At 37.3% G+C, this 25,881-nt stretch overlaps 13 protein-coding genes across 13 annotated transcripts; 4 read left to right on the top strand and 9 right to left on the bottom strand.

The window, feature by feature from the left end:
• Window positions 1-5: 5 nt before the first annotated feature.
• Window positions 6-203, bottom strand: NESG_01726 (uncharacterized protein; the record flags this gene model as incomplete). The annotated part of the gene is made up of 1 exon (XM_053049347.1): window positions 6-203. The coding sequence occupies one exon, from the start codon at window positions 201-203 to the stop codon at window positions 6-8; it is 198 nt and encodes a 65-aa protein (XP_052904297.1).
• Window positions 204-3,689: 3,486 nt separating this feature from the next.
• NESG_01725 (uncharacterized protein) lies at window positions 3,690-6,371 on the bottom strand (the record flags this gene model as incomplete). Its single annotated transcript, XM_053049346.1, has 1 exon — window positions 3,690-6,371. One exon carries the CDS (start codon window positions 6,369-6,371, stop codon window positions 3,690-3,692), a length of 2,682 nt encoding a protein of 893 aa, XP_052904296.1.
• A 567-nt stretch (window positions 6,372-6,938) lies between these two features.
• NESG_01724 (uncharacterized protein) lies at window positions 6,939-7,235 on the bottom strand (the record flags this gene model as incomplete). The annotated part of the gene is made up of 1 exon (XM_053049345.1): window positions 6,939-7,235. One exon carries the CDS (start codon window positions 7,233-7,235, stop codon window positions 6,939-6,941), a length of 297 nt encoding a protein of 98 aa, XP_052904295.1.
• Window positions 7,236-7,565: 330 nt separating this feature from the next.
• On the bottom strand, window positions 7,566-8,756 carry NESG_01723 (uncharacterized protein; the record flags this gene model as incomplete). Its single annotated transcript, XM_053049344.1, has 1 exon — window positions 7,566-8,756. One exon carries the CDS (start codon window positions 8,754-8,756, stop codon window positions 7,566-7,568), a length of 1,191 nt encoding a protein of 396 aa, XP_052904294.1.
• A 969-nt stretch (window positions 8,757-9,725) lies between these two features.
• Window positions 9,726-10,271, bottom strand: NESG_01722 (uncharacterized protein; the record flags this gene model as incomplete). Its single annotated transcript, XM_053049343.1, has 1 exon — window positions 9,726-10,271. The coding sequence occupies one exon, from the start codon at window positions 10,269-10,271 to the stop codon at window positions 9,726-9,728; it is 546 nt and encodes a 181-aa protein (XP_052904293.1).
• Window positions 10,272-11,224: 953 nt separating this feature from the next.
• Window positions 11,225-11,824, top strand: NESG_01721 (uncharacterized protein; the record flags this gene model as incomplete). The annotated part of the gene is made up of 1 exon (XM_053049342.1): window positions 11,225-11,824. One exon carries the CDS (start codon window positions 11,225-11,227, stop codon window positions 11,822-11,824), a length of 600 nt encoding a protein of 199 aa, XP_052904292.1.
• A 1,124-nt stretch (window positions 11,825-12,948) lies between these two features.
• On the bottom strand, window positions 12,949-13,764 carry NESG_01720 (RNA polymerase Rpb3/Rpb11 dimerization domain-containing protein; the record flags this gene model as incomplete). Its single annotated transcript, XM_053049341.1, has 1 exon — window positions 12,949-13,764. One exon carries the CDS (start codon window positions 13,762-13,764, stop codon window positions 12,949-12,951), a length of 816 nt encoding a protein of 271 aa, XP_052904291.1.
• Window positions 13,765-14,105: 341 nt separating this feature from the next.
• NESG_01719 (uncharacterized protein) lies at window positions 14,106-15,812 on the bottom strand (the record flags this gene model as incomplete). The annotated part of the gene is made up of 1 exon (XM_053049340.1): window positions 14,106-15,812. One exon carries the CDS (start codon window positions 15,810-15,812, stop codon window positions 14,106-14,108), a length of 1,707 nt encoding a protein of 568 aa, XP_052904290.1.
• Window positions 15,813-16,731: 919 nt separating this feature from the next.
• Window positions 16,732-17,358, bottom strand: NESG_01718 (uncharacterized protein; the record flags this gene model as incomplete). Its single annotated transcript, XM_053049339.1, has 1 exon — window positions 16,732-17,358. One exon carries the CDS (start codon window positions 17,356-17,358, stop codon window positions 16,732-16,734), a length of 627 nt encoding a protein of 208 aa, XP_052904289.1.
• A 1,498-nt stretch (window positions 17,359-18,856) lies between these two features.
• Window positions 18,857-19,471, top strand: NESG_01717 (uncharacterized protein; the record flags this gene model as incomplete). The annotated part of the gene is made up of 1 exon (XM_053049338.1): window positions 18,857-19,471. The coding sequence occupies one exon, from the start codon at window positions 18,857-18,859 to the stop codon at window positions 19,469-19,471; it is 615 nt and encodes a 204-aa protein (XP_052904288.1).
• Window positions 19,472-19,814: 343 nt separating this feature from the next.
• NESG_01716 (uncharacterized protein) lies at window positions 19,815-21,071 on the top strand (the record flags this gene model as incomplete). The annotated part of the gene is made up of 1 exon (XM_053049337.1): window positions 19,815-21,071. The coding sequence occupies one exon, from the start codon at window positions 19,815-19,817 to the stop codon at window positions 21,069-21,071; it is 1,257 nt and encodes a 418-aa protein (XP_052904287.1).
• Window positions 21,072-21,729: 658 nt separating this feature from the next.
• NESG_01715 (SRP19 protein) lies at window positions 21,730-22,059 on the bottom strand (the record flags this gene model as incomplete). The annotated part of the gene is made up of 1 exon (XM_053049336.1): window positions 21,730-22,059. The coding sequence occupies one exon, from the start codon at window positions 22,057-22,059 to the stop codon at window positions 21,730-21,732; it is 330 nt and encodes a 109-aa protein (XP_052904286.1).
• Window positions 22,060-22,791: 732 nt separating this feature from the next.
• NESG_01714 (uncharacterized protein) lies at window positions 22,792-24,513 on the top strand (the record flags this gene model as incomplete). Its single annotated transcript, XM_053049335.1, has 1 exon — window positions 22,792-24,513. The coding sequence occupies one exon, from the start codon at window positions 22,792-22,794 to the stop codon at window positions 24,511-24,513; it is 1,722 nt and encodes a 573-aa protein (XP_052904285.1).
• Between the last annotated feature and the right edge of the window lie 1,368 nt (window positions 24,514-25,881).

Here is a 25,881-nt window from a genome sequence, read left to right as displayed (position 1 = left end):
ATGTTCTACTCTCTCAAATAAACGTCTTTTAGTGACTTTTCTATTATTCTAGTGGCTTTTTTGGCAGTTTTTATGTGTGGGCTGTTTAAGCGCCTAAAAAGAATCTTTCTGTTTTTCCAGATTTCGTGCTGCTCCTGCAAATTGGGAACTTTTACCTTTGCAGAGACAGCCAGCTTTGTTTCTTTGGAAGGCGCACTTTCCATTTTTAGCCCTTTATTTTTATTTTTATTTTTATACCCCAGTTCATTCTTTGGATGAACTCGGACATGATGAGCAAAATTATAGTTATCCCTGTCTGAGCGTGATGATGAAAGATCTCTGATCCATTTATAATTAATCTCTTGTATAACACTTCCTTTGGTATATGCGCTGCATCTATGAATTTTGGATTCTTTTTTGTAGGTTGTCTGTGCATAGAACTTGGAAAACTACAAACTATAGTAGTACAATAAAGCGCTGCTGTTTACAGTTGAGTTTTCTCTGAAATATTAGACATGGTTTTCCTATTCGTCATATAATTTATTTATTAACGCCTATATATAGTTTCCTGAGCTGTATTTTGATTAGAGTGTGTTCCACAACAAACCAATAATAAGCTACTAGATTCTCCGTGTTACACAAATAGTCCATACACGTAGATCACTATACATCGGCCTGTAAACAGAACCCCTCATATCTTATTGGCCACTAGCCAAAGTCCTGGGGAACAATGTCCTTCCATTGTGGACTCAGGGAGGTTTCACGTCCATAGGACAGGGAAAACCAACATTTACCAAGCATAGATTCTTCGGTCTAGTTTTTTCTTGTGCCAGCGGCTATTCATGGCTCTATTGCAGCTATGAATATATGCAGCCTGCCTTGATCTTGCATATAGTCTGTATAATGATGCCCATAGCAATATAATTTTTTTGAATACTTTCATCTCTCTTGGCAATACTTGCATCAGCATAATTCATAAAGATGCTAGCGTGTATTGGTATTCTTTTATAAGACCATATGTTGCCAGGTAGCCTACGTAGAAAAGAAATGTCTTTTATCAAGGCTTCTGCCTAAAATATTTTTCCTGTGTTAATAAAGACATTCTGGCATGTAGTAAAAATATAAATAATAGAAAAGAAGTTTGGACAATGTGTTTATTAGTAGTGCGTGCACTATCATGATACACAAAGCAAGCGTACACCCGGGTATATTGCTATAGTAATAGCACTAAAGGGAGAGATCCTGTCGCTAGCTGTTTGAGCTGTATTAGAACTTTGGTATTCGTATGCATGGCATAAATAGCTCTACTCAACTGCTAGAAGAGAGATGCCCCTCATGGAACTCTGATATCTGTGTGCAAGAGATCTTAAATACTTTGAAAGCAAAATGTATCATCTTTAAGTGGTCTATTTTCTGCACAGAAACCAATCTAAAATATATACAGATCACTATATTGGCGTATATTCTCCTGTTTGCACAATTGGGTACTTCTGTCTGGCTTTGTAACTCACTGGTTTATTTCTGTTTCAAACTGTTTCAAATGGATCTTGTGTTTTTTTCCACTAATCAATCTGTAATCTTTTCCTTATTTTCTATAGAGTTTAAATTCATACTAGACATGCATCTACTGCATTAATAGTGCTTTTATTATAGAGTGTGTGCAATAAAGGGTATGTCTTGCTACATGCAATATCTGATTTTTTTAGCTTTCAGTAGAAACAAGTTATTTATTTCTTTGTCATTAATAAAATTAAATCTAAGATGCATACTATACTAGATGCCAATATAACTTATTAACTCTGTATGCTTACTCTAACAGATGCTTAAAGTTATTATCCATTCAACTGTATCTACATATGCGCATGCTTTATACATTTATCCCGTACCCTCCATCTCTAATCTACCTCTTCTGTACAATGTCTTCATTCTCCTGTCTATGTCTTCTTATTATCCTTTCTTCTACATCTTTGCAAAAATAAACTCTACAATATTCGCACCACCACTTACTGTTCAGAAGGGTTTGTTTCTTCTAAAAAAAAGATAAAGACACACGAAAATCAGAAAACTGCACTTTTTGAAGAACCACTCTCAGCAAACACTCAGCGCAATGTAGAAAGCTGAACAAACTCCGCATCACACGCCAGCCACATAAAGAACAAAAAAGCTCTGCCCAGACATGAAAACCTATGCGCACACCAGCACAGAACTATACACACATACCACACATGATATACATACACGTATGTACATACTATACACATACTACACATATGCAATATGTATGCTGATAGAGACACATCAGAAGTAGACAAGAATGTATTTCTCAAGCATGCCATGCAAGTGCCAAGACACCAGCTGTCTACCTCACCTACCCATCTGCACACACCTCCCTACATCAGCAGGTCTTCCCCCAGTGCCTGCTGCACATGTCTTGTACACACTCTCCCACTATATTAATTTTTCGTCATATGGCCCTCTGAGGTGCGTAATTTGCACATAGGCGGGCTATACACCGCAATTAAGTAAACAAACAGCAGAACACATTCTAGAGCGCACTTAGAAGGGCCCAATGCACATATTTCCCAATTTGATCATTTTCTGCGGGTATTTAAGGAGCGCGCACTCTGCATTTCAGAACACCAGGAGAGCTGCATCTGTCTCACGGCGCAGTGCAGAGAAGGGGGCTGGCTAGGAGGTGGCAGGAGCAAGCCGGCACTAACCCTGCCGGTGGGTCGTCCACTATTATCATTCCCTTCGGGGTAGCCTATAAGGCCATATGGAGTAGCTTGGATGCCAACTTTGTCATTAGGAAATTCCGCGCATGTTCTTTTTACCTTGATGCTTGTACATTTAATATTTAGAGCCGCTGCGTTGTCTAAGCCGAAGTGGCACTGAACTATGCGTGCACTGGACTTCCCTGCTCCTGTCCTCAGCACCGACTGGCCCTCTCCTCTGCGCGGCGCGCGCGATGGCCTGCCGTGCTGTCTGCAGCGCTCCGGCAAACAGCAGCATGCGCGGGCCGCTGGGTTCTCAGGCCAGTCGCAAGACGCCGCTCTCCCTGCATATGCAGCAGCTAACCACTGCATGTGTATGCAGCGAGCGAAGATGTGCTGTGTGCAGGCAGTACATGGCGCCCGTACATGGCCGGTACACACTATTATTAATAAACAGCCGCTCCGGATATGCCTGCTGTCTTGCTGTACTGTGTCCGCCCTTTGTGTGCTCAACTAATATTCCTTGTCCGCAAGCCTCGAATGGCTTTTTATCTTAAGCTCTTTTACTGTGCTGCCAGTGTAAATATCAGTGGTGTATGCCACATAACAATAGTTCTAAACATAGCAAGAGTTTATATATTGGGAGTAAGAAGTGTATAAATATATGCAGACAAGATTAATTTTAAATGTGTGGACACATGTGCTATTACTTGGGGTTTATTCCAATTGAGTAAGTCTGAAGCGCTCTAATTCATCTGTCTATTGAAAGTATTCTAAAGTGCCATAATATATTTATAAATTCAAATTATATAAGAGAAATTCTCTCAACAGAGGAAGTATAGTAGTATAGAAAAAGTAGCGTAATAGAGATAAAATGTTCTGTAAAGATAAGCTTTTATTGGATCCACGAAATGTCTTTCTAGCTAAATAAGTATGCATAAAACCGGGCTATTGCATGGAGCGATGAAATTCATATGTTACAGATGAGAAAGAGCTTTAAACTTTTTTCTGAATAATAAGTATAAACTTATTAAGCTCATTGACATCATTTTCATTTCTGCACAGGTGGTCCTTTAGATCATTGAGGGTTTTAAGAACCTGCTCACGTATATCATCTAGAAGAACAAATGGGGCAGAATCTTTTGAAATGTGCTTGGAGTTGCGAATAAAGTCGTAGTTTTCCTTAATCAGCTGTACATTTGGATTCTCTTCCGCACAAAGATATACAGTCCAGATAAAGTGTAAAATGTGTGTTACCTCATCTACCTGTGCAGGATATGCATCCGCGATGAACTTATCAATGATATTAGAAAGCTTCATATCTCCATTTCTGAATATATATTGGCAAATTCTTCTATTCAGTTTGTTAGCTGTTAATGGATAGCAACTTGTCACAAATTCATCTTTCATGCATGTGTATCTAAAGGACATGATCCACACCATAAAAACAGCATCATTGTACAGCGTATAGTTAATAAAGTAGCTGGAAAATGAGAAGCACGCAAGTTGCCTGTATCTATTCTCTGAAAATTGCAGCCTTGGGTACGCGCCTACCTTGCCATCTTTATTATGCAGATCTGCGAAGACAATTGGGGCAAGCATATCCATCTGGACAATTATCCTATCTAGCTCAGTGCTTCCTATTATGTTGGAAGTAAACCGAACAAGGGGGTGCTCTAGGAATAGCTCCTGATCCATGCTGTATATGATAGAACAGGCAACTAAATCCTGCTTGTAGTTATAATCGCTAATTTTCTTCATTAGCAGCAGTCTATTGATGTCTGTGAAGTTGTTCTCAATGGTTTTGCATACCTGAGACCTCATAAACTCATTGCTATTCTCAGGCGTGTCAATCTTTCTTGCCTCATAGTCAACATACATAGTAAGTAGATTTTCAATAAATGTCTCTCTATCTCTAGAAGTATTTGCTATTCTATTCATTCTTTCTAGTCGGTCATCATGAACTTTCATAACAGTAGGTTCCATCTTAATAGCACTATGAGTATCAGTTATAGTTAAGACTATTGTATTCTTAACATTGGTGTGCTCAAATACCACAGTAATCTCGCCAACTAAGTCATATACATTCCCAGGAAATTCAGCACATTGGAGATCAGAAAAATTAACTTGTATATTTTCTGTTTTGGATAGACGTTTAAATACTTCTTCTGTGTAGTCTTTAATATTTTCACTCAATGTATTGGTTAGATATCCACCTCCGTCATATAGGTCCCACATGGCGGCTACTATTTTGTCTTTTTCGTCTTCAGGTGCATTTACTATTTCAGCAATGACCATGAGCATATTCAGAATACCAGGATATAGCTCGTTTCTATCTCTGCGATATAGAATATTTAGGTTTTTTATATCTGCAACAACTGCACACCATTTCTCCTGGAACTCAATTTTTGTAGTGAAAAATGGCTGTTTGTCTATAGAGAAGAAATCTTTAAGCTCATCAGAGACATTCCCCATGTGATCTGTTTTATGTAGGAAATCAGATGGATCGTATGTCAAGCAGCAGAAAAGAGAAAGAATTGAGCACTCCACGCAGTTACTATAGCTTTCCAAGCTGTTTTTGGAAAAGCTAGTTAACTCTCGGTTGTAAAAAGGAACAGATGTATATGCAGGAAGCTGTGTGTTGTCTGCAAATGGAAAAGCCCGATACGTATTTAGAATATCTTGAGTGTCCTTCATTAAAACTGCACAGTCTATTTCTGCTTCAACGCTAGCAGGCTTAAACAGTCTGTCATATACCGAGTTGCCTTTGATTGGTGCTTCTGTCTTTGGTGCATATTTTTCTGTCATACTATGCACAGTCTGGATAAACTCCGTTGCGCGTTTTGCACTGTCTATAAATCCAAATATATACGTCTGGATAAGAAACTTAAGGCTGTCTAGGAAAATTCCTGTAGCAACTTCATCTTGTGAGCATCTGTCCACAAGCATGTTAAGTACTTCACAATTGGTTGCATTGGCCTCGAAGAAGCTAATAATTTGATTAGCTGTTCTTTGCCTGGTCAGTACTTCCTTCTTCAAATTACTGTCAAACCATGGGATTCTCATAGACACTTTAAAGTATATTTCATCTTTTTCGTCTTTTTCATAGACCTCTAGTACAGAATTATTGACTTTGATGGGAATATTCACCCCCTCTGAGAAAAGCAGCAGCATGGCCAGAATCTGCAAAGAGTGCTTCTCTGTTGTCTTTGCCCGCAAGAACTGAACAAAAGACTGGTTTCCTCGTGCCTCAATGGTTATGTCACCAGTGTGTGATGGAAACAGATCAATCAGATGGGTGTGATACTTTTCTAAGTACATATCTGTTCCATTCTTTTTTAGTACCTTATACACTTTATCCTGTTTTTTATCTCGAGTATATAGAGACTTATCAAAGGTGTCAGGAGGGTGCTTTGGGTCTTCGCCTGCATTATAATATGTGTCAATCTGTGGGGCAAAGAATCTTTTGTTGTGCATGAGCTCCATCTTATGGTAGATGTATCCGCGCAGAAAGTTAAGAGGGCCTTCTGGGTTTATCTTCACTTGTGATAAATCCGTTGTAATTTCAAATTGTAAAGTTGACTGTATTTCGCTTAGCGATATATCTGCTCTAGATATATTAATCAGTAGAGTACTGATTAAGGCAAGTGCCTTGATCCAAATAACGGAAAAGCTCATTTTTTGTAATAAAATAAATCATTTTTTAATATATAGTAATAGATAACTGTAGGGGCACCTATAGGATGGCTTTTATTCGTTATTTATGTATGCGCACATCAATAGTTTTCACTGAATAGTATCCAATATAACCCGATGCATATTAAATTTTCAATGATAATTGGTGGAATGCCGAGTTAGCTATCGCTCATTGATCTAATAATGATCTTTCAAAGATAAATTATAAAAAGCTTGTAGCAGTTCAAATAAAGAATCTATCAGGCTATATTTTAGAAATGCATATTAGTACCAGCCTCTACCACTCTTATAGAAAAAGATATCCCTATACACAGTTTCCACTTTAAAAAAATAATAGTGTTTGCACAGGGAATTTAAAAGCATATTGTGTAGCATAAGTAGCATTTTTATAATAGAAAGCCTCTCTATCTCAGCAAAACACTAGCTGCACCATCAGAAAAGAATATCTTTATTCCCTGCATGCACTTGATTTTTATGTGCCGACTTAAAACATAATTCACAGTAGAAGAATATTTCTATATTATATACATATATATGGCCAATGCGTGTTTATTTATAACTACTGTCAAACCTTTTCCAAATTTCCTTTATCTGAACGTTTATGTCTCCAAGCGTCTGCATCATTTTCATATAATCCTCATGACTGCTTTCGCGTGACTCTTTCTGCCTATAGTTTACATACTCCACAATGCGTTTGTGTGGAATATTCAGCGCTTTAGAAACGATTTTAAGATTCTTCTTAGTTAACTTAATGTCGTGCCTATAAAAATATGCATCCAGCTGCTCAATCTGGCCTGAAGACAACTCTGAGTTTCTTCCTCTTGCTCTTCCTTGCATTTCTTCCATTATTCTTCTATATGGAATAATAATATGCCTTTAATTCGTATAAAGGGTTATATTAAAAAACTAACTAAAGCATCTAATTTTTAATAATCTAGCATATTAGGTCCGTCGATTCGCTGGTCCACCAAAGTGACATAAATGAAACGTCTTTGTCATACTTCTACCTTCTGTCTTTAAATTCGCGCAGAGACACAGACTCCTGTCTTCAGGCTGCCCACTCAGAAAGCGATTTTCCCATTCGGGAAGGCCGAATGTTCCCAAATGGGCATATTGAAATTTCAATGCAGTACAGGCCTTCTTCTCTAAGAGCTTAAGCAGATCTCTCTTTTTAACTTACTTAATGCTCACTCGGATAAAGCTCTTCACATTGTCGTAGTTCTCAACGCCCACTACCAGCACCCTCTTGTCTCGGTACGACCTGTGCTCAACGTTGTTGTTTTCGCAATATGACTCAACAAGCAGAAAGTCCTTGTAGTTCAAAAAATTGCTGAAGATGTAGGACTCCCACGCGTGTATCCGGTTCATTCTCTTCTCCCACAGACGGATCTGCTCAAGCACATTTTCGTTTATCTTGTGCATGCTATTCTGGTTTAGATAGACTCGAATCTGTCCTGCTGTTATTCCGTATGTAAGAGCCTGCCTGATGCTGTCTTCGTTTATCATGGCCACAATCATATTTGGAAACTCCCTGATCTTTATGCTGAACAGAGAGATAATAAACACGTCAAGAGGTCTGTTGCTATATATGTACAGCCGGAAGTTGCTTTCAAGAGTAAGGAACTTTTCCCCTCCCTCCTCGTCATCAAAGAGCAGAGAAAACGTAGATGAGAACCGAACAAGCCCGCGCTCAAACGTAATCAACCCCAGCGACTCAAATAAATCCAGCATTTTTGACCTGTATGAGACATCTATTGCATACATTCTTTTTGGGTCTTTAACCAGGAACTCGCACATAACAAGAACTTCTTCCTGCCGCGTGGCCAGGTCCTCTTGTATATGCGCAAGAACAAGCGTCCACATCTGGTTTTTCCTTCCTGTCAGCAAAAAGTTAAACCCTTTGTGGGTCAGGCCATCCTTGCTGACTATGCCAGTGTTCAGCATAAGCCTTCTAACTGTTTTGTTTGCATTGGGCTTGCTGGATATGGTCTTATAAAGGACAGTGCTATAGATATCGCTAGAGTCTGCGCTACTCCTCACCACGCTTTTTCCCTCCATGCCTACCCGCACAAGCACTCTCTCATCCATAGGCCTGGTGCATGCCTGGAGCACTCTGCTGCGTATCTTATCGCTTAGCACATAGTACTCCTTCTCAACCGTTAGTATTCCTAGCAGCAGCAGCTTGTGCACGCTTTCCTGCTCAACCCTTCGCACCGATATATTACTGGACATGAGTGAAAAAAGTGCTCTTTTCTCGCTTTCATCAAGTAGCTTAAATATAGCTAGAATGACATCTGACCTGTGCATCTTCTCTTCCTCCAGCTCTTTTATTTGCGCCAAGAATCTGCTGACCGGGCACTCCCCCATTGAGTAAATTATTTTCACTTTCTTAAATGCCAAAAACAGTCACTTTATTTTTCTAAAAAATATTTACGTATATATATTTTCGCAAATGTATAATAGTGTGCTAGCTTAAAAAAGCATAAAACGGCACTAGCACTTCTTCCTTCGTTGTGTGAGCATCGGGAATCAATTCATGCGTGTGTGTTTCTGTTCTCAAAGGGCCTGCTTTAAGGCAGTTTCTGAGAGGAGTAATCAAGAGGGACCGCGCGAGAGTGGAAAACACTGCAGCGTTACTCTGGCAGAAGATCAGTCCGCGCATGTACCGTAGGACAATGAATACTCAGAAGAGTGCTTTTTGCTGCCTGCAGCTAACGCCTGCCTAGCACACAGAGGGAGAAGGCGTAGGACTGCGTGTGTTAGATCTGAGTGCAGCTGTTCCTAGCATAGCCTGCATTCTACTGTGTGCTGTTCAGGCTGAGATTCTTTGGCAGCGTATTTTTCATAGATAATATTGGACAGAGTAAAGAAAAGGACGCACTTGAGTTTGCAGATGTATATAGCACAGTTGGTTTAGACTGTGTGGGCTGGATGCTTCTAATCCTTAAACACATTAGACTCTACTTATATAGCAATAGCTTGTTTATTACTGAATACCAACGCATGTTTGATGGGAAAGACTGGGCACAAGAGCACAGCTTAAGATTGGCGCCTATTTTTGGCTGCCATTTTACTGAAGGGCCATTCTGTGTCTGTGAGTATTTGGTTCATGAACACTTCTGTTCTTTCTAGTCTATGAAAATATCTATAGACTGGGCAAATGCACATACATACAGAAACCATGTGAAAGCAGTTTTCTTAATAGACCAATAAATAATTCGCACGCATATACACTATATCACAGATATAGATGAAAATAAGATGCTGCATTGCCTCCATAGGGCGTATTGCCAAAATAACTCCAAAATAAGACTATTTATTTTAAACCCATCCTATCTAGCTATAATTATTACATATAAAAGATAGCAATTTACTTCTGCTTGTTGTTTCATTGACTATAATATTATGCTCTAACAATTTCTTATCCAGGCCTGCAATTGTTGAAAAGTGCTCTTTAAACTTTAAGCTATTCCTTTGGTCCTCCAAAGTGCTCTTTTCCTCTGTCTCTCCTTCCCTTTTCCTGCACAGCATAAATGCAATGCTCTCTTTGTTTGTCCCGTATGAGGTAAAGAAGTTCTCAAAAACGTTCTTGGACTCTTCTATCTGCTTTTCCTCACTGATGTTCACCACAAACACCACCAGATTGCAGTTTTGCGTATAAAACTTCCAAAAATTAATATGATTCTGGTCTTCTGATATGGCATATATCTCAGTGGAGTACCCCTTTCCTCTAACCGTGAACTGTTCGTACATATTAACTGCTTGTTCTGTCTTATCTTTTCGAAGTATTTTTATTATATCTCTCTTGCCTGAGTCCTTTGGCCCTATAAATACTGCACTTCTTTTCTCTCGGTTTAAGCACTTTGAAATCGCGGATCCCATTAAAATTAAAAAAGTAAAATAATTTATATTATTAAGGTTGTAGGTAGGCCCTGCATAGAATTAGATATCTTTATCCATATTAAAACCACTTTTTACACAAAAATATATAATTTTCTTTATTTATTTGAAAGTCTCTGATAGGCACATTGCGAAGGCGTAAACCATGTATTCAGAACTGCAGAAGCCGATAGGCGTGTGTGCCAAACTGCACTTCATGCTGCGCTGAATTGATATGGATGTAAAGCAGATAAAGCAGCAGAACGAGAATTATATGCTAGTTTTTTAAAAAATGCAGTACTGAAATATATGCATAACATGCAGTGCGCTATTGAAAAATGCACAGAGAAGAGACCAGATAGAACTATTTATTGGCCTTGATATTACAAGTGTAGTACATATGCACTAAAGCCAAAAATAACTTTTTTCTTAGAAGGCTCTATTTTCTGTCTTTATTCAGCATCTACTGAGAACTTAAACCGTATGATCTGTTGCTGTGTCCTAGTAGAGCTATTATATTAAGTGACTAGGTCCCATATATGGGCTGCGCTCTGAATATATAACTAGATATAAATGCTTTGGCATTTATAAATACAGTCTGAATAGAGCTTTTTCTATTGCTATAGCCTAAGCTATTCCTAATAACTGCATATTGATATTTAATCAGGAAGTATGCAAATTGCAGCACATGCCATGCTTCAATGCGTGCTCTAGATATAACAGGTGCTACTATTCATGAAAACAGATATCTTATCTCTAGACGCACATTTTTCTATCATGCCATATGGATCTGACTATTATGTTTACCTCAATCACTTTAGTATCAGTATTTAGAGGTGTAGTGTGTTGAATAGTAAAAAATAGATGCGAAGGGCGCATGCATTTAGGTATGTACTAGGCATGTACCCGTTGTTTCATTCTTGGTTTAAATTTATTTTTTTGCATTTTCATTTGTTATGCTACTAAGTAGAGAGTATTTAATAAGTTCAATTAGAACAATACAGCCTACTTACGATTCACTGAGCTGCGTTATTGAATATATCCTTTTGTTCATCAACAGTTTAGACTGCATCACTGACATCATTATAAAAGAAGCTAAAAACAGCAATGCCTGCACAAACTTATTTATACTGTACCTGCTGAATGAGCTGCTTGTGAAGCTCAATGCAACAGAAGAGTCGCGAAAAGCGCATGCAAGCAACATAAAGACAGTAAAGAATACGCTGAAGGAAATACTAAAGATAGGACAGAAGAAGATTGACATTATAAAGGCGAACAGCACGGAGGCACTAAAAAACACTGCAGTGACGCTCAGCAAGAAATTCAAGGAGATTGAAGAGCTGATTCATTCAAAACAAGAAAGCACAAAAGCAGGAAAAGTAGAGTCAAAGGAGAAGAAGAAAAGAGAGACGACAAAAACAGCAGAGAAGGTAGAGGAGAAGAAGGAAGAGATCGATGAAACATACTTGGATATAGAATATCTGGAAAGTTTATGCAGAAAGAAAGATGTTAAGGGTGTGATAAAATACATTAAAGAGTTGAAGAAAACCATGTAAATTATGCTGGGTATATAGAAAGTACTATACACTGATTGGCACACTAATAAATTTTAGAAATCAAGTAATAGGATTATTGGATTAGAAGTAATCTCTACTAGCTCTGCTTGCAGCAGCTTATGATGAAAAAAGCTGCAAGAAATTCTACACCCCAGTGCTCTGCCTTTGCACGCCTAGCTCTTTGAAATTTTCTTATGTTTTACAAGTCACTCAGATAAAGTACATGTGTTGCTGGTTTATAGAAGCATGCAGTATGTGCTGCCAATAGACTAATATTCAACAGAATTGTGTGCATCTTCAATTTGATTTTTTGGCGCACTTGTTCTTAAGTGCCTTTGCAAGAAATCTTCTAATGAAATATAATATATGTGCTTATTTCCATCTAGACTTTGCCTAAATAAAAGAAACCAAGAGATACACGCAGCGCGGTCTGTGACCACGAACAGTCCGTACATGTAGAAAGCCTGAGCATTTATTGCATCTCTTTTTATCCATGCATAATAAAACCCATATTGTATATTAGGTATGTTATAGCGCATATACCATAAGCCAATTAATAAGTTTCTTAGAGTATACGCATGCAGACCATTTTGCCTGCAAGACAAATATTCTTTGAATTTTTCAATGCTAACAAAAGTGTTTTGCCCAAATGCCCAAGCTATTAGTGAATACACTTATATTTATACCTTACTTATAAATACTTCTTTGATCTGTTTACTGAAAGCATATCAATAACTAATTAAATATTCTAGCAATAGATGGATACACATACTCTACCATAGACTTCAAGCCAAAAGCCCAGCAGCTAGTAGGAAATTTTAAATAATGCATAATAATGCATAAGTGCCTATTGCTGGATAGAAAATTAGTAGTATTTATTTTGAGCCAAATAGTGCACACTATGCCAGACTGCCCATCACATACGCACGAAATATTTACTTGTCTCTTCAGGTTATTTTTTTCAGGGTTATTTCCAAAAATACACTTTATTTTGTCTTTTTTCTCAAATGTGTTTATTCAGACTGAAGTATTTTACTGGATAGAGCTGAGTATTTTTTAAAATCTCACACTAGCATTCTAGTTGTATACTAATTTAAGACCACTATACAACCTTTTCTAATACTCTATCTAGCATTGGCTGCCATTTGGAACTCTTTTAGCTTGTTCTTTAGTATGCCTAGGCCTTTTTTAAGTATACTCTTTGGGCTGTTTGCTATTGCTTCTATCTCAAAGAAAAACGAGTCTGGCTCTGCCCGCACTTTTATCTCATTTGGATAGTTCTTCTCTATGTCCATGTTTACTAGCAGCCTATCCTCATCTATCACAGGCTTTCCATTTTCAATGGTAAATCCATCTCTAAAGTACTTTTGTATTTCCACCGCTTTCGAGGTATCTTTCATCTCAAGCTTTTTGATCGATCGGTAATAGCAAACAGATGTTGGCATCCATTTGGCATGCTCTCTTCCGGTTCCAACAACTGCAAGCATCTTGCACTCTATGCGCTTTCCAGGGGCTAGCCTAGTTATGATTACGTTTTGCTTTAGTGTTGCTTTTGTGTTTGAGACTATTTTTATGTCATTGGAGCGAACTGTTAGCACTTTGTCTGTGGTGTTTTCCACATTCAGCTCCATTCTAATTGAGTTTTCGTCTGTTAGCTCAGCCAGAGGGTCAAGAACTTCCGATCTTACAATATTCTTTAGGGTTGAAGAATCTGCTAGGATTGGAATCAGTCCTAGTCTATGGGAGAGGATTTCATCAGCCATGACAGTTTCGTTTTCTCGTATGTATACCCAATGCACCGCAATGGAAGGTGTGTCTGAGATAATGGTTCGCCGCAATGCATTTAGCACAGATGCCTCTATTTGATTGACTCGGAATGAAAGTGTGTCTGGCCCGTCTGCAACTTTTCGCACTTCTATTCTGGCTAAATACTCATCCATAAAAAAATTCAATAGAAGGTGAAAATATAACAGGCTGTTTAGTGGATGGCCCCAAATAGGCTGCAAAGACTGCTGCTCACAGCTGACGGCCTCAATCCATTACTAGGCCATAGGGCTTTAGGCATTCCGCTCCATTTTGTAGACTGCGCATGTATTGGCTCTAGCAGCATACATGTGCAGCACTACTTCTGCAAAATAATTCTAGACTGAACATCACATCAGATATTTAGGTTATACGGCATCCCGCAGCTATCAAATTTATTAATTAGAAAGAATCTGTCTTTACAGATAAGAATAGCCATTATTTATAAGTATTTTGTTTGATGGCAGACGCACTTTCATTATTTCTTGAGGAGTATGGTCAGAACCTCTCTGCAGTACTCTAGCACATCTCTTTCTATATATCCCCTTCCTCCGTAGTATATGCCCTTTCCTTCGCTGTGGAACACAAGAACACTTCCATCTACTATAAATACAATGACCCGATTACTCAGCCTCAGAACAGGCCCTCTTGCAAAGTTCACATGCTTAATGACAAATGTAGACTGGTCAAGAAGCCTGCCCTCTATGGCTGGAGACTTTTTGAATAGGCCATGCACGAAGTGCCCCACTAGCAGTATTTTTTTATCAAGCTTGCTGTCTGCTGCTTCAGCTGTGTACTTCTCTTTTGTGATTATCTTCTGCGTTCCATACACCTTATGCTCAAAGTACTCAAATTCGTAGTTTGGCACTCTTCTTCTTACAAGATTCACTGCGTCCTTTCTTAGAACCAATGAGGTACAGTCATTGAACAGAATTCCCACTGTTCCAGAGGTCAGAATATATCCCAGCCCATACTTATCCGTATAGTCCACTGTGTGTATGACAAAGTCATCCTTGCACTCTTGGCTTATTGGAATTTCTGCGCTTCTATACGCATCTAGCAGGGTGAGAATTGTCATGTGCACGGACGACAAAAGCCCCATTTTGATAGGAGGTGCGCGCAGAACCGTGCTTGCAGGATTTGTTCTGCCTATTGTGTTTCCTGTTTTTGTGAGGCCACCGTGCCTCTCTGGCATAGTAGACGAAGCGCCTAGAGGAGGGGCACTTTGAGCTGCAGCTGGATGCGACTCAAGAGATATCTGTTTTGGGCTTTTTGCAGGCGGCTCTTCCGACCTGTGCTCGCTTGAAAATGGAATCTTCGCCTTTCCTGCGGAGTTGTTTGCGCCTGCGCAGATGAAGTCTGAGGTGTATATCTGCTCTAGCGTGTATCTCTTCCGCGGATCTAGCTCCAGCAGGCCCGAAATCAGCTCTTTTGCCTCTTTGGATATCTTGCAGTCTTCTGGGTATGTGTAGCTATTTGTTTTTATTGACTTGTATATCTCCTTCACATTGCTTTTCTGAAATGGCGGCTTTCCAACTATCATGGTGTACACCACCACGCCAACAGACCAAATGTCAACCTCAAAGGAGTGCCCGCCCTCAGACCCAAACAGCACCTCAGGTGCTATGTAGTTGGGCGTTCCACATATTGTTTTCTTTCTTTCCTCTCTGTCAATCACAGCAGCCAACCCAAAGTCGCCTACTTTTATGTTGAATCCGTCATCTAGAAATAAATTGGCAAGCTTCATGTCTCTATGCACCACCGAGCACTCCCGATGCAAATAGTCTAGAGCTGAAATAATCTGGAGAAGAAATATTCTTACATATTTTTCCTCTATTAACTTATTTCTTTTCAGAAGGTCCATCATGCTTTTATTGCGGCATATTTCCATAATCAGAAATACAAAATCTTTATCTTCAAAATATGTGAAGAGCTTCACTATGTTCTTGTGGTTCACAGACAAGTGAATTTTTATCTCTGAAAGCAACTTCTGCTTGTTCTTTGCCCGCACCAGCTCTGATTTCTTAATTATTTTGGCTGCAAAATCCAAGTGCGTCTTCAAATTGCGCACTGAAAAGCACTGGGCAAAGCCCCCACGCCCTATCATTGCAGTTATCTCAAAGGACTCATCTGTATCTCTATCGTGGATTATGCTTCCAATTGGAAGAAACGGAGGGTTCTTCATAGGATAAAAATAATAATAAAATATTTATGACTTTACCCAAGGTATCCAGCCATCGCATACACAGCTGATTGAGGCGTATAGGCACGCATGCCTTCTCTATATTCTCTACTGCCTGCAAAAACAAGCATATTTGCCTCTTCATCAATAAGACTATCCTTTGAGACAGAGCAGTTCTGCATAGGTCTCTAAACAGAAATGCAGGATACATAATGAATTCATTACAGCCAAAGCCTTCCAAATAGAGACATTTGAATAGAAATTGGCTGTGCTATATGATGTATGCGAATTATTCATAGACTAGCCTAATAAGCGCCATACATATACAATAAAGCCAAGAATATTTTCATTCTTTATAAATGTCTCTATTTTACGAACTACTCTACTAAGAAGAAAGCAATATAATCCGAAATAAGCTACAACATATGGAGGTATCTCTGCTATAAGACTAGCAAATACCTATTTAATGTAATTAATTTTCCTGCAAATATGAATTCATAAAGCTAGCTATTTATTAGAGCATGTGCTATGTATGTACTTGGCTTGCACCGAATTGTCTTGCCTGCTTTCTCTAACAATATAGAGATCTAGTTTATATAGATTCCAAAGCATAAGCGAAGGGGAAAATCTTAAACAAGCATACTGTACATTAGCAGAGAAATATTTATAGCAAACATTCTCTTATGTACTATAAACAGTTAGAGCTTTATCACGCTAGTTAGATGCCTTCTTTCTGAGACAACAATTCTTACTAGCTAACTTACTTTTATTCGATTTAAATTGGTTTCTCAGTCTTATAAGCTTTCTCTGATAATCCACTTTGGTTTTCTTCCTTGTTTTCCATCTCTTGATTACTTATTTAGAACCAAGTTCAATTTTCTTCTTTCTGAATAAAATCCTTATTAGCTGCTGTGTTATTGCTTCAGTGAGGAATTCGTCTTGGATCCCTGCTTTTTTGGCCAGCTTTCAGAAGCGCATTCTGCCTATTATCGGTTTCTTTATCCACTTCATCTAAAGGAACTTTGGCCTCATTTCCTTCTGGTCTTATAGGATTCTCGTCCTTTTTAGGAACTTCCTCTGTGCCTTTCACTGGAGTATCTTTCTGATTTATAGCATTTGGCTCGTTAGCTTTATCTTCTTCTGGCTTAGACTCTTCAGATTCTTCTTTCTTTTCAGATTCTTTTTTCTCTGCAGATTCTTTTTTATTCTCACTCTTAGGGGGTATAGTCACATCTGCATCGCTTTGGCCATTTTTGTCGATATTGTTATTGGTTCTCTTAGAATCGTTTTCAGTATCCACTGTATTATAGACGTTCTCAAGTTCTGCAGTACTTTCAGCGCCTATAGTTTCACTATTTTCAGGCACTTCCCCTACATTTTCTTGGTTTCCTGAATTCACAGCGTTATTCACTGTATTTGTTCCTGTCGCAGAACTGAAATACGGAATCACACATGACTTAAATGAAAACACAAAAACACCTGTGAGAAATATTAAGGAACCTACTAAAATACTTTTTTTAAATCCGCTGCTTATACTTTCTATCTTCATTACTACTTGCAAAAACTTTTAAATATATAGATAAGATATTTAATATTTAATTCCTAGTAGGATATTAGAGCCCTAGGTATAGCATCGCTATGTTTTTTGGTACAGCTTGGCACTTTGCAAGCTGGATTTACCTGTGCTTTAAGGTTCTATGTGAAAGCTCCTTAACTGCCTATAGCTATTCTTCTAGGTAGAAGATATTAGAGGGGTAGGCAGCTTAATTAAAGCGAGGATACTAGTAGAAGGTTGTATTAAGGACGAAGCAGCTAGAATTTTCCTCTATTTCTAGCCTTTATAGCTAAAATAATTTCTAAATGATGCACCTATAAAATACAATAGTTGAAATCCTCTGTATAGTATGTATTTTATATAGTCAAGTCATCTAGAAGAAGAAAATAATCCTTGTAAAACACTAGCTCATCACTGAAACTTTTCTAGGTCCTTCATTCACCTGCAAATATAATCTGAACTCAGATCTATTTACACAATATTCGGGCTATATAAACCAGGATATTGCACTACTTCTTCAGAATTCACACAATGTGATTTCTATAACAAGGCTGTTTACACTTTGAAATTCTTGCATGTCTACAAAGAAAGATGTAATTCTGTGAAAGAGACAAAACCTAGCCTGAATTTACTGCAAAAAAACAAGCTATAAATATGTTTACTACAATAATAAAACCCTATTGCTTAGTATTTGGACTATATTTGGATTCTATCTGCAGGCAATGACAATAGGCACCAGTGTACTTCAAACATGCCTAAATATGTCCTTGAATTTCCTCTTTTTCTTACTCTTTAAAAACTGCATGAAATTCGCAATAAAATTACTAGCAAAAACCCTTATGCCAGGAACTAAAAATTCAATGTATAATAATCCACACTGCAAGAAACAATATGGCATATAAGCATTTCTCTATATATTCTGCCTTAGTTGAGTGCCCAGTGCTATGCCATTCTGAACCATTCACTCTTCTCCTTTGCATGCGAGTGATCACTTTTATTTATATACGCAGCACTTATTGGTGCTTTTATATTGCAGAGTTATGCTTAGAAGGTCCTTTGCACTGCTCTAAGGAGAAAGCTTTCAACAAGGAGATGAATGAACAGTTGACGTGCATTTTGAAGTATAGTGGGTCTTTTTAGAACAGTCTAATATAATTTTCTAAAATTTAATGCACCATTCATCTGCTTCTTGCTTTCACTTTTTTAAGGAGTACTTTCTGCACTTCCAAAATTCAGCTTTTTTATTATATTCTCTAGAACTTATTAATGGATACTTAACCAAACATGGGAAGCTAAAGCGTATACAGAACTATATTAAGATATGCACTGCATCTGCATGTATGAAGTAAGGTTTAGCTTGCAGATAGAATTTTTGTGCACTTTAATTTTGACATTTTCTCCTAGATTTTTCAATAAATATCTTTTTAAAAAACACTCAATTTTGAAATCACAATATGCATATCTACAAAAAACCAATCAAAATCATTAATAAATGATATTTAATTTAAATATTACTATAAATACGCATAGAAATTCAATAGCACCAAGCTCTTCTATGACTAAAAACAATTACTATAAGAAAAATCTACTATATATTCTGTTTATTATCTCTAGCATGCATCTACTTCTAATCGCCTGTGTTCCATGGCATAAAAAGCTTTTTTCTTTGTCAAAATCCACCGAATCTGATCCTAGCTCAGGTTATGATAGGCATGCTACTCCTAATGTTTTTAATGAAGTAAATGAAAGCAATACACGACTTCCTATTGAAATCCCTGACCAAAACATTCATATGCATGATAATCCTATATATGAAGAAATAGACCCAATTAATAATTCTTTTGTTGGGTTCTCTTGTGAAACTCTCAATGAAGATAATATTTATGAGGAAATAGATGAAAACAATAGGAAAGCTCCTACCCCACCACCTCGCAGAAATGCCAATATGGATAATACTTCTAATATTTATGAAGAAATAGATGAAAATAGAACTCATCGCATAGCTAAGAAAAATAACGACCCAAAGAGAGATCCAGAGCTAATTAAAGAGCTAGAATCTAGTAAAATGTTTAAAAAGGCAGAAAAAAAGAATCCAGTTCCTACATAGTATTCAAATAATTAACTAGAATACATATGGGTTACTAGCCCACAATGAGACCGTCTTTGTTTATAAATAAAGTACACCTCTTAAAGAAATTCTTTTAATTGCGCTTGCCAAAAACTATTTGGCATACAACATTGCATACCAGTATTATATCTTCTACATTTATTTATTATGCGTAGTGTGCTTAAGAGAAAGATTTTTCTATAAATATCTTCTCTTGCTAGTGACTATATATATGTAGCAATTTTAAATAATTTTTTCCTTTAATTTTCTTCTTAGTTAGCAACAAAACACATAATTAAATCAGAATATACACATTTATAAAAACAAATAAAAAACATTAATAATGATATTTAATTTAAATATTACTATAAATACGTGTAAGAATTCAATAGCACCAAGCTCTTATATGGCTAAAAACAATTTCTCTAAGAAAAATCTACTATACATTCTGTTTATTGTGTCTAGCATGCATTCATTTCAAATTGCATGTACTCCATGGCATAAAAAGTTTTTTTCTTTGTTAAAACCCACCAAATATAAACCCAGCTCGGGTTCCGGAATGCAGGTAAATAATGATTCTGAAAAAGTAAATACAAACAGTAATTCTCCTACTCCACCTCCCCACATAGAGCTCAATACAAACAGTAATCCTTCTGCTCTAGTTCCTCAAAAAGATCTCAATGCAAACAGTAATCTTGAGGTTTCCAAGGAATCTTCTATTCAAACCCCACAAGACCCTTCTTTAAAAGATAGTTCTGTGTTTCTTAAAAAAATGGATGAAATATTGGAGCCTCTTTTTAATATTTCTAAAGAAAAAAACACAAAAGAAACCCCCACTTTAACCTTCCGCAAAAAGTTCAATACAAAAGAACCCCCTACTCCAACCCCCCGCAAAAAGTTCAATACAAAAGAAACCCCTATTCCAATCCCCCGCAAAGATCTCGATGCAGACGGTAATCCTCCTACTCCAGTTCCTCAAAAAGATGACGATGCAGACGGTAATCCTTCTACTCCAGTTCCTCAAAAAGATCTCAATGCAGACGGTAAGGCTACGATTTTAAAAGAAATATCTGATTTATTCGATGCTTGTTGTGCAGATTTTGATTTAAACACAGAAGAAACTCCTACTACAACCCCCCATAAAGATCTCGATGCAAACAATAATTTTGAGGTTTCTAACAAATCCTCTACTCAAGCCCCACAAGACCCTTCTTTAAGAGATAGTTCTGAGATTCTTAAAGAAAAAAAGCCAAATAAAAATCCTCCTACTCGAATCCCCCGTAGAAAGTTCAATACAGAAAAAACCCCTACTCCAATTCCCCGCAAAGATCTCGATGCAAACAGTAATTTTGAGGTTTCCAAGAAATCCTCTATTCAAGCCCCACAAGATTCTTCTTTAAAGGATAGTTCTAAAAAAGTAAATCAAAAAGCTAAAGCTCCTGCCCCACCCCGCCCAAAAAATCTTGATATAGATAATCCTTCTGTTATTTCTAATAACTCTTCTACTCCACTCTCCCACAATCTACCTAATAAACCTCCTATCCCACCCCGCCCAAAGAATCTTAATAGAGATAATACTTCTGTTATTTCTAAAAAGTAGATGAAAATAAAGCTCGTCTTCCAGTCAAGAAAATAGGCAATCCAAAAATATCCAGAGTTAATTAAAGAGCTAGAATCTAATACGCTGTTTAAAAAGGCAAATGAAAAGAACAAAATCACTGCACAGCATTCAAACAATTACTAGAATATAAATGCATTGCTAACTCATAATGAGACAGTCTTTGTTTATAATAAAGTACACCTCTTAAAGAGATTCTTTTACTTACGCCTGCTAAATAATTTTTAGCCTAAACCTGCATACTGCTTTATATCTTCTACATTTATTTATTATACGCAGTGAATAAGTGGTTATTTATATACACTTTCCTTAGAAAAATCTTCCCAATTCCACTTTAATTCTTCTATATTTATCCACTGCTTCTGTATATTTACTCTCTCTTCTCTTTCTCATGCCCTGCGCACACCAAAAGAGTACCCTTACTGACTGGATGTTCCCGCAGGTGCACCAGGTACTTTCCAACTAAATACACTGTTATAATACTAACAGGCACTAAATACATTCCAAATACATCTCCATATGAGTCAGCCATATTTTTATTTTAATACAAATATTTTAATACGTGTGCAATACGCCTTCATTAATTATCGCATTAACTGTAAAACTCTATTTCTTATATACAAATTGCTCCGGTAACTGTTTATTTATTTGTGCTTAATAAGTCATTTATCTCTTTTATTAACTGCCTTTTACTGTCAGTTGTAATCATAACTGACCCTCCTGTTGTGCTAAATAGTCTCTCCACTTCTTCTGGTTTTGTGGCTGCAGGCAGGCACTCTGCGCAAAGTGCATACGAATGCTTTGGGTGCTGCTTGGTTTCTACTTTATATTCGATCTTTAGCTGAATCAGTGCTTTAAGGAGCTGCTGCAGTGTGACTGGCTTTGAGTTACTGGAGAATGGCACCTTTCTTCCTTGTGACCGTTTTATTCCTCTGTTAAAGTATATGGGATAGATTCTTACTTCTACCATTATAAAAAGTAAATTTTTCTGGTGCTTTATAGTAGGCTTAGGTATATGTGGTGAAGAATGGTCATGCAGGTCAGGGAAGAACTGTGTCTTCTTTGTAAAATACTTGATTTCTATGGAGCTATCTGTATGCTCATAAATGACAAGTTATATCTGGTTACATTAGTGATGTAACTTTAACAGGCATTATACTCTGACTATACGCCTGACTGCTAAGTTCATTTTCCATTGAAATTCTGTTTGTTAGATTCTTATAGTCCACGTATTTAATGCCATTATCTGCAGCTGTCTTATGGGTGACTTGAAATTTTTCTCCATTTATTTCCTATATGGTTCTTCTTGTGTGCACTATGGACAGTCTGAGATTTCTCTAAAATGGCAGAAACATGACAATTATGGATGCAAAATCTCTCTTAGAAAAATTCTTATCTGCTTGATTGACAGTGAAACGGGCATTATATAGGATATACCTGCATATGGATGTGTGAGCTAGTATAATCTGTGGTAGCCTGCTTTAAAAGGATCTATTGTACTGTGGGATTATTCTTTGAAATGTGCCCATATTGTATTAAGTTATCTACTAAGATACACTGCATATTTAATTCAGCCCATACAATAATATGTATACTGTTGGATATATGGTTATAGTGTAGGCCTCAAATTCTACTGAATAATTTGTGCTAAAATTCTATTTGTTAGGTTTTTTGCAGTGTTTTACAATAGCAATTTATAAGAATGGAAAAGCACACTCTCATGGAACTCAATGGAATATTCAAAAAAACTATACAGGAACCGCTTTCCTATGGTACTGCAGGGTACAGAACTGACAGTGCCGCCATTAAAGATATTGCAACCAGAGCATATCTATTCTGTGCTGTTAGGTCTGCACAAACAAACAAGCCAATAGGAATGATTTTCACTGCCTCCCATAACCCAGCTGCAGATAATGGAATTAAATACGTGGACTATAATGGAAATATGGTTGATTCTGAGTGCGAGGAACTAAGCAACAAAATAGTGAATGGTTCAGATGATGTGGTGGCAGAAGAGATCTCCAAGATAATGGGAGTTAGAAGCACTGTTGTCATTTCCCGGGATACACGTGAGTCTGGACCCGAAATGATTAATCTCTGTGAGAAGGCAGCCCAGGCCCTTGGCCCTGAGCATATGCTGGTGGATATGGGTGTTTTGACTACCCCGCAAATACACTTTTTAGTGAGAGAGATGTCAATGCAGAATGCAAGAAATGAGCACATTAATGAAAAGAGCCTATTTTCTGACCACCTAAATGAAATGCTCACCGCATATTACAAAAGAATAGAAAGCTTCTCATCTATTGCAAAAAGAATATTTGGTGAAAAAGAAAAGGAAACAGTTGTACTAGACAGCTCAAATGGTGTAGGGAAAGTCATTTTTCCAAAGATCCAAGAAAGAATGTCTTCTATATGCAACTTGAATCTACTGAAAAATTCTAAGGAGTTAAATGAAGAGTGCGGCTCTGACTATATTAAGAGCACAGGTGCTCTGCCTGCAGGAGTGTCTTCTTCTAGAGTGAACAACAGGATTGAAATTGCAACAGAAGAAGGTGTTATTCAGGGTGATTTGAGAATGTGTGCGTTTGATGGAGACGCAGACAGGATAGTATTTCTAAAGCCATCCTCTGGCCGGCTTCTTGATGGAGACAGGCTTTCTGTTCTATTTTCTTCCTTTTTAAACCACCTGCTTGCTGTTGCGAATATAAATGAAAAAATCACAACAGTAATAACAGAGTACACAAATGGAGCTGCTGCAAATGAGCTAAAGACAAAAGGGGGTGTGAAGGTGGCTGGCACGGGAGTTAAGAATATGCAGAAGGAGACTGGAAAGGGCATTACTGTGTGGTTTGAAAGTAATGGCCATGGCACCATATCATTCGCAGAGGATGTAATAAAGATGCTCAAGAGTACGCTGGGATATGAACAGACCGAGTCTCTTCTAGACCTATCTGCTGCAGATCTGTCTAACACAGTGGACGAACTGCTTATAAAGCCATTGAAGAATCTTTCATGCAAAGAAGCAAGGAACACATCGCCATATAATGAGCTGTTTATGCGGCTGAGCCAGCAGGAGGCACTACTGCTACTCTATGCAATGGCTGTCCTCTGCGATCCTTTCATAGGAGATGCAGTTGTTAATATGGTGGTGAGTGAGTGCATATTCTATAGCAAATTTATACTGCCAGATGTTTTGCTGGAGGTATACCAGGATATGCCAAATATCCTGACATCCGTCCAAGGAAACCGAGAAAGACTGAATGAACTTGTGGTGCAGGGCCTAAAAGACAAGTACCTTCCAATTAGAATTCATCTGAGGGCATCAGGCACTGAGGACATAATAAGAATATATGCAGAAGGGGAGGATGAAGACAGACTAAAAACAGTGGTTGATGAGATAAAAGAAGTGCTAAACGAGCTATAAGATGCTCTGTAAAGATGTATTTGTGTATGGAATAAAATTGTATACAGACCAGGCTGTATGCAGGAAAGGATTTTAAGCAGAACTTGAATATACATTCTGTGCTGCACAAAAAATAAAGACTGCATACGTTATATATAATTTTATAGTAGATATTAGAAAACACTTCATATATACGAATACTGTGAAAACTATTGCTTTAAAGAATTTTATAGTATTTAGAAGAAGTTTACTAGAAAGGTCTGTATACTACAGAATTAGAAGAATTATTACGCCCAACCTTACAGGAAAGAATGAAGGTCTGCTGCAGGTAATGCGTATTGTCTAATTTCTTCATACAGCCTAGTATACTTAGAATATAAATAAAGTCATTTTTGCATTGAAAAAGTCTGTTTTTATGACTGTATTAAAGGGCTTCCTTCTCTGTTGCATGCATTAATTTCCTGGCAGAATAATTTAACCTCTCTAAGCACTATAACTCATTCTGCGAATTGCTATGAAATAGTATGTATTACTGGGATTTAGAAGTATTTGAATTATCTGTACCTATACAGGCATTGTTTTGTGCTGAAAGCACCATCTGTCTTTTTCTTTGTTTTCTATTAGTGAACACCCTTTATATAAATAATAAAAATAAAAGGTATTCATTCAGTAGCATAAGCAAGCTGAAAGCTTTTATTTTTCTATTTTAACTATTCCCAAGAAAACATCCAGAAATGAAATATAAGCTGCATGATACTGGCATACATTAATCCAGCAAGGCATAAAGGACTTTAAGACAAAATTGATTCTAAATAAATGAAACTTTAAGTGCTAAGAGTATCAAAATATTGGTGCATGCTTTGCACATTACAATTAGCTCTATTAACATGTCTATATTCTTTTAGAAAAGCACACCAGAAATTTAAGATACTGGTATACATGGTGCACAGTATAAGAAATGCCAGGATGTAAAAAATATCCTGCTGTGATATATCTAGAATGTACCTTTAAGCGTATTCTATGCCTATGAGTTTTTTCATTTGCACTCCCCTAGAGACACTATATGTTCTAATATACATAGCCCTAGCATCTAAAAACAGTGCATAAGAATAGGAGTGCATAACCAAGCATCAATTTCTCCACTTATTTTGCACTTTTAATTGCAGCGTATTTGGACTTCTTAATAATTACTGTTGGTGCATACCACAAAGACCTAATAACATTATAATTTACTTCAATATTTTGGTTATTATTAAATAAGTCTTTTTACTCTTTCTTTGCCAGTGCCTTGCTAAATTTACATGATAAACACTAGACCAAGCAGATCCTATTAAAGAATCTCTTTTCTATGTCTTTTATCACAATATGCAAAGAAGGCAATTTACAATG

Source organism: Nematocida ausubeli, assembly GCF_000738915.1.
Source record: "Nematocida ausubeli strain ERTm6 chromosome Unknown supercont2.4, whole genome shotgun sequence".
Taxonomy (NCBI): domain Eukaryota; kingdom Fungi; phylum Microsporidia; genus Nematocida; species Nematocida ausubeli.
Note: the sequence above shows the minus strand (reverse complement) of the source record. Positions and strands in the feature narration are given on the sequence as shown.